General features: G+C 40.0%; 1 protein-coding gene across 1 annotated transcript; it reads left to right on the top strand.

Moving 5' to 3' along the window:
* The first annotated feature begins 216 nt into the window (after nucleotides 1-216).
* scamp2l (secretory carrier membrane protein 2, like) lies at nucleotides 217-9,974 on the top strand. Its single transcript, XM_075465917.1, has 9 exons — nucleotides 217-366; nucleotides 1,577-1,654; nucleotides 1,763-1,849; nucleotides 3,998-4,127; nucleotides 4,246-4,374; nucleotides 4,543-4,702; nucleotides 6,499-6,600; nucleotides 7,104-7,221; nucleotides 8,459-9,974. Exons 1-9 carry the CDS (start codon nucleotides 310-312, stop codon nucleotides 8,612-8,614), a joined length of 1,017 nt encoding a protein of 338 aa, XP_075322032.1. The 5' UTR covers nucleotides 217-309; the 3' UTR covers nucleotides 8,615-9,974.
* The last annotated feature ends 354 nt before the right edge of the window (nucleotides 9,975-10,328 follow it).

Here is a 10,328-nt window from a genome sequence, read left to right on the forward strand (position 1 = left end):
AGCAAATAAGTGTTGTTTTTTTTAAGCTTTTGCAATAATGAACTGATTTTCATTTCAAGACAATCTTGAGTGGTCGAAGCAGACTGTCACGAGAACCGCACATTTGAAACCAATAGGCAATATTTCTAAAAATAAAGGTGGGCTAATTGATTAGAAATGACTCCAGGCAGGCAGCGGTAACGTGACCCACCTATCTGACGACGCATGCGCAGAGACCCGGCGTCACGCAGCACTGTCAGGAGCAGACGCCACCGCCGGGGAGACTGGAGTCTGTCGTGTTTATTTCACGCAAGATAACGTTTCTCCGCAATGTCGGAATTTGACAGCAACCCCTTCGCCGACCCGGTGGACGTGAACCCCTTCCAGGTGAGAGCTTCGCGTTGTTTTGTGCTGGCGAGTTGGGTTTTTTAGCGGCTTGTTTTGGTGTGAAGTGAAGACTGAAAGAGATATGCTGCAACGAAAACCTGTTTGGTTGGTTGCTGGGTTTGGCCTCAGTGTTTCCTGGCTAAGAATCGTCACTAATATCAGGTATGACACGTATTAGGCCATTTGTAACCTACTTTTTTAAAGCTCACACATGAAAACTGATTTTCCGCTGTGTGTGGGCTTCCAGTTCACCTGCACAGGTGAGTAGAGACGGAAGCAGGTGCTCGCTGATATTCAGCCTTCATTTGCGAGTCGTCCACATGATACTGCTAAAAAATGCAAAAGAGCTTCAAATGGCAGTGCTTTGATTGGTAGCGCTCTTCTTAACTTCAACTTTGTGGTTTGTTTTTTTCTTCTTGGAGAATTTATCATTCCATTATTTACACCCATTAAGCATAATGGTTGAACACCAGTGGCGGATCTAGGATATTTCTGAGTAAGGGGCCATTAAGGGCAGTGTTCATAGAGGGGCCAAGTATTTGTCCAACACCCTTGCACACAATTCCCTGTTTTGGTAAGGTACTGTATATACATTTCACCAGTCACACCATGTTCAAACACTTAATTAAACATGTAATTTAAAAAAAACAACAACTCCTAACTAATTTTACATGCATTTTTACTGTACATAGACAAAATGCTCTCAAACACACACCGCATGTGAGAAAATCCAGCATTTTATTTCATTTTTTTAAAACCTTTTTACTTTTTCACAAATACTGTCAGTTCAAAACATCTCTCTCACAAACATTCACAAAGTTGCATGTGGGTGACTACTGTACATTTCACTCCTCTAAAACGGCATTATTCTTCGGTTTTTGTGACGGAAACTGAACCGGACAAAAGACAGATGAGTGACAGGACAGGGGCACGTCAGGGGGCCAATCAGATTTCAGCTGGGGCCAATGCTCCTGTGGCACCGCCCCTAGAACCGCCCCTGTTGAACACGTGTTTTTGTGATAAATGCACTCAATTATAAGCACATTTTACTTGATCACACACAGCGAATTGTGCTTTAACTGAAACAAATAAAGTCCGTGGCCGCACTTTTACAAGTGGTTAGTGTGGTCTGAGACAGTTTTACCACATAAACTAAGAGGTCAGCTCCTCTGCTCAGCACAAGTCTCAGTATGTTTGATCTCTCTTTCAGGATGCTTCAGTCACACAGGCCACCAGCAGAGCCAATGAAACCACTGGGGAGTACAACCCATTCTCTGCAGCTGAGATGGTGAGCTTTTGTGTTTTTAATACTACTACCAAGGTGACATATTGGTGTGTCAACACTAAGAGGTCTTTTAGTTGTTTATAAAGAGTCGCTGCTCCAATCCCCTCTCAGGGAAGCCACTCTGGAACAACCATCCCCATCTCTGCCACTTCCTCCCAACCCGCCATCCTGCAGACCTCTGTGGAGCAGAGTGCGCAGGTGAGTCAGACTCTCACATTTAAATGAATAAACCAGTTGTTCACTATTAAAACTCATACCGATGTCTATTCTGTTAAGAATCAAGTTGCAGCGCATGTGCTGACACTCTAAAATGTCCTGGAAATCACTGGGTTGTCCTGGAAACAATGTTTTTGAGTGTTTTACTGTGAGCAAATAAAGCTGGCAGCTTGAACTATGTTTAAGGAGCAGGTGAAAGGCAGATTCTTTTAGACTAAATCACTGAACACCCCAAAAGTTGTGGCTTTTGAATGGAACCTGCATCGTGTAAAGTTAGTGAAGACGTTGCAGTTCCTGAATATGTGAAATAAATGAAGTCTGATAAAATCACTTGAATGCTGTCAGGCAGCTTAGAAATATAAGTCAACCGATCCTTCAAATGCCTTATTTTTTTGTTATAGTTTGAGCTTTTCCTTCATTATGACCACATCTCTGTGTAACACTGCATAATGCTTTTCTACATGCTTGTTTGGCACTTTTCAAGAAAAGATTTCAGACCATAAATAAGAGATGGGTGCAGCTGCTGTGACACCTCCTACTGGTTTGCAAACCGTTGGTTTGAGGTCTGGAGTTCAGCATTTTGTGGGTCACAGGTTCTCTGGTTATAGTGGTGACCGTTTCAGCAGCTGTGACAGTTATTCTCATTCAAGTCAGCGAATCTGTTTTTAAAGCAAAGACATCTATTTAAGCAGAACTCAAAAGTAAATATGCAAATCTGTAAATGAATATGGTACTTTTCATAATCATCTTTAATTTTTACATTTAAACATGTCGTTGCAATTATGTAACGTTAGCTAACCGTTCATATCTGATGAGTTTGAGTCACATCAAATTCATAATCAACGATTAGTGTGGTGCTCTGTGCGTCGAAGCTAGAGTTTAATGAATGGTCATAGTCATAGTTTATTTAAAGAGCACATTAAAACAACCTCAGTCGACCAAAGTGCTGTACAGAAGCAAAAGCATAATAAAAACACGCTTAATAAAAATAAAATGGTAGTATGTGTGCGGTAGATGCATGTCTTTCTTTTTGGAAATTCTGCATAAGGTGTGCTCTTCCACAATATTTGTATCCAATACTTTAACTACAAAAATCCATAAAGTAGATCCAGCCAGTACAGTATTGTGGAGTTTGATGGACGGTAGTGTTCTCTGCTACTGTAGCTGTCTGCATCTCAGCCCAATTGGAGATAAATTTGTATGTTTTTGTTGCTGAAGCCAACATCCACGTCAACAGTAACGGGAAAGTTCAAAGAAAATCCGGAACAACCAATCGTTCTTTGAATGTCGTGGAAAAGTGTTAAGATCAGCCTAATAAAACCCACTGCTGGGTTGTGAGACAGGTCCTCACTTCATGAAAGCAAAAAAAAAGAAAACCTCACCAGCTCTAGATTAATGGCCTGACCTGGCTGGTTTGCGCATGGATGTCTTTATTTGACCTGCTCTGATGTCAGCACGTTGGGATTCCACACATTTTAAACGGGGTTTTGAATATATTGTGGTGTCTGCTTGTTAAATCAAGCTCAGGTTTATCAAATGTAAAATACAAGGTTAAACCAAAAAAAAAAAAAAAAAAAGGGGGATTAATGAGTTATGAGTCAAATTTTTACATAGAATGCATCCCTGTTGTTATAAATACGACTCATATGATTTAGAAATCAAAGCTTTTTATTGGGCTCATTGATAATAGCTCTTAGTAATTAGTAGTGCTGTGATGGGAAAGCATTGTCCAGGTTGTTGCACAATGAAATAGGAGAAAACAATGCAATGGGTAAAGTAATCCACCTCCCAGAAAACAGTTCAAGTGTTTCTGGGCTTTTACTGTTTTTCTAATAGTGACATTTTTTTTAAGGCTTGGGTTCATGTCATATATGAATTGTGACCAAAAGTTGTACTTACAGTACAAGAATACCAAGATATCTGTTGTGTGCAAAGATTGATTGGTAATAGTACCTGATTTTACCAAAATGATGTAATTGGGCAACAGTTATTAGAAGTTAAAATCAGGAGCTGAACTGGAAGCGGCTGGAGGCAGTGTTTGTAAGTGGTACGGTTCAGCAGGGCGTTGTATTGATGCAATGCCAATTTTAGACTCTGTGTTAAGACTTCAGTTTTTCCATCCTCCATCAGGCAACTGCAGTAGCTGCTCAGGCTAACCTGATCAAACAGCAGGAGGAGCTGGAAAGGAAAGCAGCTGAGCTGGAGCGAAAGGAGCAGGAGTTACAGAACAGGACCACAAGCAGAGCGCCGAACAGCGGAGGTAAGAGCCTGCAGCGGTTTCCGGGGGGAAACATGTTGTGCATGTTTGTTTATAGGTAACCAATAAAGAATAACTCTACATTTTAAATGAGGATCTGGTTGTGAAATCTTTGTCTCAGCTAAAGAGAACAACTGGCCACCTCTTCCGGAGTTCTTCCCTGTGAATCCCTGCTTCTACCAGGACTTTGAGGAGGAAATCCCTGAGGAGTACCGCAGAATCTGCAAGAGGATGTACTACCTCTGGATGTGTACGTAACCCCTCTTGTACTTTTTCCTTGAACAATGACCTTAAAAGAGTCATTGATCTGATGGATGGTATGATTGACGTTTGACGATTTTATGTGTGAACATGTAAGTCTCAATTTAAAGCTCATGCATTTGAATAATTCTGCCTCTGACACTGGTTTCCTGTGTAGTCCACAGTGCCACTCTCTTCCTCAACGTGCTGGCCTGCCTGGCGTACTTCACTGCAGACTCTCAGTACGGTGTTGACTTTGGTCTGTCCATCCTTTGGTTTATCCTCTTCACCCCCGTGTCCTTCATCTGCTGGTACAGGCCTGTCTACAAGGCGTTCAGGTACACCGTTTCACTGACATTTCACTCACTGGGAACTGTACTTCGATGTTTATTACATTCAGGACGGCATTCGACTGTTTTACACATGCAGCAAAAATGGACCCACGTTGATGGAGTTTATGTGGGCAGGTTTTAGATGTTCTCTTGACTCATTTGTGCGACCTGCCTGCTTGGATGTCCAGTGTAATGTCAGGCTGTTGGCAATTTAAAGGAAAACACTGAAGGAAAGAGGGAAGAAACGCTAACGGAGCAGGTGCAGTGCTACTAGCATCTGATGATGAGCAGACCCAACCGATTCTGAAAAATAAGAGCTAAGGCTCATTGGAATTGTCTATTTTTGGTTCTCAGTTTACAGGAACGACTGATGTGTGTTTCAAAAGGAACCATGACATATTAGGATCTGCGTTTAGATCTATGCTGCAGGCATTAAAAAAAGGCATCAAAAGTTGTGATTGACAGCCCAGATTTGATGACCATGGGCTTTGTGTGTTTTTGCAATCTGTAGTGAAAACCAGAAGAGCTACTTTTTCACACAGTGTCACTGTCTGGCAGTACGTGATTCCTTGATTTGAGAGTTCAGAGCTGTAAAAACCAAAGGCCCTGTTCTGCAGAGATGTGGGGAAAAAGTAGTCTTGTTATTGAATCATACTTCAAAACCTTCTCTGGTGCACATCAAAGGTACAGCCCAGACAATGAGAAATACAAAAAAAAAGAAAGTGTCATCACTTGACTCTCTTTGCCATCCTATTCGTTTTAAGGTAAATCATGCATGTGTGAATGCTGGCATGTTTCCTTGTAACGCCTCTCAATCAAACTTTATCAAATTTTATTTATATAGCCCTTTACAAATAGCCAACTGGTATTCAAAGTGCTTTACAACAATACATTAAACAAAACATAAAACACGATTCAGAAATGGTAAAAGTGCTAAAAGTGCTGCAGGGCATTAAAAGCCTTCCACAAGTGCAATAAAATGAATTGAATAAAATTTGTATAAAATTAAGATAATTAAAAAAGAGCGGATAGAATGGATGCATAGTGGCCCTAATCAGAGTTCGAACGCCAGTCTAAAAAGGTGGGTCTTAAGCTTTGATTTAAAAAGGCCGAGATCAGTGATGGTGCGGATATCAGGGGGCAGTTTGTTCCACAGTCTAGGAGCAGCTTGGCTCCTCAAAACAGACCAAGAATGCACTCGTATATGAAACTATTTTCCTAGTGAGCAGTCTTTGCGCTTGGAGTGTATATTCCTGGTGGACAAAAATGTGTCTAGTATGCAAGCTTCTGTATAGGAGTCTGAACAAGTTTACGTGTTCGGAGGACAAAATCTAAGTCACACGAAGCCTTGCAGACATGTTGACCTGAGAAGCACAAATGAGCTTTAGAGCCAAGGCTCACTGCAGATCAATACCAAGTTTTTCTGCGTAATTGCCTTTATCCTGTTATGGAGCATTTCTGTCCTGATTGGAGTCGTCCCTTCCACGGTAACAATGCCCCCATCCACGAGGCTCGAGTGCTGGCTTAATGGTTTTAGGATGAAAATGATGTGAATCACATGCTGCGGCCTCAGTTCCATCCCTCAAGTTTAGTTTCAGAGGCCTGTAGAGTCGCTGCCAGAAACACTGCAATTGTTCTAGTAATGTGTTGTGGCACAGCTCCTTCCCAAGGCTCTCTCAAGGTTGTACATATTGTTTTGTCAACCATCCGTGTTATCTAATAATGTTGCAGGAAACAATCCTTTTTAAATGCGAGATAACATTGTTTATGTCTTTTGTTTTGTTTCGCTTTTTCCTCTGCAGGTCTGACAGCTCATTCAGCTTCTTTTTCTTCTTCTTCGTCTTTTTCTTCCAAGTGGCAGTGTACATTATCCAAACAGTTGGGATTCCCAAGTGGGGCAACAGGTGAGTGGGAACTGAAGCATAACCTGCATGTTGACAGGAAGCCTTGAGGTATGCCGTGGACAGTTGCTCATCGGCAACAGCAGGTTTCTCTGTTCATCCGTATGAAAGTGCATGCTGCTTTGGGCAGATTTTGGGTAGGTGCGTGAGTGATTCACAGCCAAACGTTTGTGTTTGTGTGTGTGTGTGTGTGTGTGTGTGTATTCTTTCCCTGCATCTCCTCTCTTGCATTTCTTTGACAGATCCCTGTTGACCTAACTTGTCTGGGTTGCTGCTTTGTAAGTGTGTGGAACTTTTCTCTTTGAGTTTCTTTTCTACATCACATATCAAGCCCCTTTTTTTTTTTTTTTTTTTTTTTAAACTTCATGAGTGTTCAGTGGTCACTTGAATAGCCAAGAATGTTGGCTCATTTCTCTCTAACCCTGTAAATTTAACACAATTTGCACTCATTGTGGGGAAAAATGTGAGATGACACTTGTTTGCTTGTATGTTTCTGTTGTTGACAGTGGGTGGATCTCATCAATCAGCATGATCGGAACAAACTTGGCAGTTGCTGTGGTGATGATGGTCGTGGCTGGTTTTTTCACTGTAAATGCTGTCCTGGCTGTCATTCTACTGAAAATGGTAAGCTGATCTAAAACGTGTTGGAAATACTTTATACTTTATGCTGGTTACCATTTAAATATCAGCCAGTCAAGTTTAATATGCCATGTGTATGGATTACATAACCCTAACTTTGCTATTTTTAAGTAAATTGCAGCTTCCATATACTGAATGTTTGCAGTCACATTTGAAACAACACTAAGGCGTAATTAATTTAATTGGACCAAAATAGAAAGCGCAATTTGGATCAGTAAACATATAAATAAGGGTTTTCTCACTCTTCCCCTCATATTGTTGATTTTCATTCCAACTCATTGAGGGTGCGTGGAGATCAAACAGACAAAAATCAAAGAGAAACTAAAAATAAGGGTGACAAAAACTTTCATCAACATCAGAGGGAACATGAAGAAATCAAAACTGTTGAAGGAGTCGAAAGTACTCAAAGGATTTTCACAGAAAACCAACTGTTATGCTCTTGTTTTACTCTGTGTGCTCTGTGAATTTTTTATTTTTATTTTTTTTTTTTATATAAGCAGGTGTGTGCTTAAAGTCATGTTGCCCGTACACACCTGCTGAAAATCACTACTGCAACGATGATTCCGTAGTAGAATTCGTTGTACAGTTCACACTTGTGCAATCCTGGAAATGTCTTGTTTTAGTAGAAGAGGTGCTTAAAAGTGCTTATTTATGGAATGTGTTTAAAAGAGTGTATTTTTTTTAAAACAATTATTATTTTTTAGGTCAAACAAATAGATACGAAAGCTTTTAAACTGTACACAAAGTTGTCTTGCAAATTGTGAAATTTTGGAGATAAAATCCAGATTATTTATTTATTTTTTACAAAGGGAGCTTTTTGTTTAGACGGTGATTTGTCAGGGTTAAAAAGAGGGAGGGCACTACTGGCATCTGTCACTGTCATGAGCAAATTCTAATCGGTTCTGAGTAAAGTTGGTCAATTAATATAAAAGCCGTTTTGTTCCGTGTCATCGCACCGAAAACTGCTTGTGAAGGATGCTGATTGGTTTAAACTTTTGTGTGTTGGTCACATATAGAAGCCTACAGCCTGTCAGCATAGATTATCTAATCTAATGACAAATGTTAAACATAAACTCCTCCCGCAGATCAACCTTGGAGGATCTATTTAACACAAGATGTTAATCAGACTTTCTAAACTTTGAAATTCCCAGATTAATAAGAGTTGATTAATGACAGATCTGATTCATGATTTGATGTGGTTTAAAAATGTGACTCTTCTTAGGTGCATAGCAAGTACAGAAGGACAGGTGCCAGCTTCAACAAGGCTCAGCAGGAGTTTTCCCAAGAAGTCCTGACCAACCGAAGATTCCAGAGCGCTGCGGCTAGCGCTGCCACCTCTGCTGCTCAAGGAGCCTTTGGCGGGAACCAGGGAAATTAGACTGCTCGTATGGACTCAGTGCCTCAGGCTGATATCCTCACTGACCAGCAAACCAAACAAGCAATGCCGCCCCAACATTATTCAGTGGTCTCAGGGGGACTTTAGGTTGATTATTTAAAGGAAAATGCCCAAAAACAAGAAGTAGTTTACTTTGAAAACAGTCTAGTGAGGACTCCCAATTCTCCCCCTCTACTCCAAAATTGAAAGGGACTGTGGGAACATACCAAATTAAAACAAGAGGTCATGTCCGAGCATGTTGTGCATTGCACATTGGTATTAGTTCAACTGTTGACCAAATTTATCAATGTGCAGTGTGTTTGACTTCCGTTTTTGTCACAAGTTACAACAAAACATTGTCACAACAGCACTTCTGAATTGAATATAACACTTGAGACTAAGGAGGTCTGTGTCATTCTTAAAGATGTTGGTGAGAAGTCTCTCCCTTCATTTATAAAAATCCTACAGGGGCCTTATGAATGAACACTTGGAATTCTATCAAAAGCAATACTTGACCTGAGGGAATGATAATCGCCCAAAGCATCTCATCTCCACATTTAAGAGCAGCATGTGGAGCCGTACAGGGTTACCAGTTTATCATTCTCACCTCAGCATTAGAACTCATAGCACACTACATACCAAGTATGGATTCTTTTAATTACTTTGTTACTTTGCTTTTTTACAGGTTTCTTAAAAAAATTAATGTTTTCACAAGCACAAGACTGTAAAGAATGAGCTGATGACTAATGAAGGTGATGGGATGAAGGTCTATCTTTGTTCTGTTTTAATCTAAAACTAAAGTTTTGATGAAGTGAGGTTAAAGGGGTTAAATGAAGGTGTGGTTTAAGGGTGATGTTGCATTTTATGTGCGTTGTGAAGAAAACCTTCACCTGTTGCGTCACTGCCTTGTGCCGTGATTACAAAGGAAGACACGCAGGTTTGATGTGAAGTTATATGGTGTAAAATTTCGACCTAATTAAGTGCATTAATGAGCAAAAAGAACACAAAACTTATGCTGCACATAGACGTTGCTCATAGTTGTTATTACTTATTGGAGATTGTTCAAGTTTTTACTATATATATATATATATATATAAATAAAACTATCCTTTTCTGATTTTATGGTGTCGTAATATAGAATCACATTGTTTAGTTGTAAACTCGGTGCCTTTAAGCAGATAGCCTACCGGATATTGTGTGGGGACTCATGAGTCTTTAACCTTATTCTGTCTTTATGGAAAGATTTGTCTGTTACGATTGCAATGTTTTAAGATGTGTTGTACATATTTATAAATTTAAAATATAATTCCAGGATGGGCATTTGTCAGAAATTGGTTCTCAGTCTTAACATTCAATAAACTGTTTAAAAAAAAAAAAAAAAGTGGATTAATTCCAGTCTGTGAACACTCAATAATGCTGTACATGTTGGATGTTTTAATAACATGATAACAAGGGTGTGGGCCTTGTAAATCAGCTGGCAGGGGCAGATGCTGTGAAGACTGAACTTAGTGCTGTGCTGCTACAGGGTTTTAAGCTAATACTTTATCCACTGTGTACATTTGGCTGCAGTCAGCAAGTATGTTTTCATGGGAAACTTTTCAGTACTCTCAGCCATCTTCCTTTTTAGTACAAATTGATGAGCCAGTAGTAAATTTACTGACTCATTCAATCAACATAAGTGCAGGACGTTTCTCTCTAAAACAAATAATATGTTTTA

This window comes from Odontesthes bonariensis, chromosome 1 (genome assembly GCF_027942865.1).
Source record: "Odontesthes bonariensis isolate fOdoBon6 chromosome 1, fOdoBon6.hap1, whole genome shotgun sequence".
Taxonomy (NCBI): Eukaryota; Metazoa; Chordata; class Actinopteri; order Atheriniformes; family Atherinopsidae; genus Odontesthes; species Odontesthes bonariensis.

What these genes read in the sequence shown, in the direction of transcription:
- scamp2l (XM_075465917.1), top strand. Translation starts at nt 310, where the DNA reads ATGTCGGAATTTGACAGCAACCCCTTCGCCGACCCGGTGGACGTGAAC. An exon ending in GATGTACTACCTCTGGATGT is followed by an intron (nt 4,375 to 4,542) that starts GTACGTAACCCC and finishes TTTCCTGTGTAG; the next exon opens with TCCACAGTGCCACTCTCTTC. An exon ending in ATTCCCAAGTGGGGCAACAG is followed by an intron (nt 6,601 to 7,103) that starts GTGAGTGGGAAC and finishes TGTTGTTGACAG; the next exon opens with TGGGTGGATCTCATCAATCA.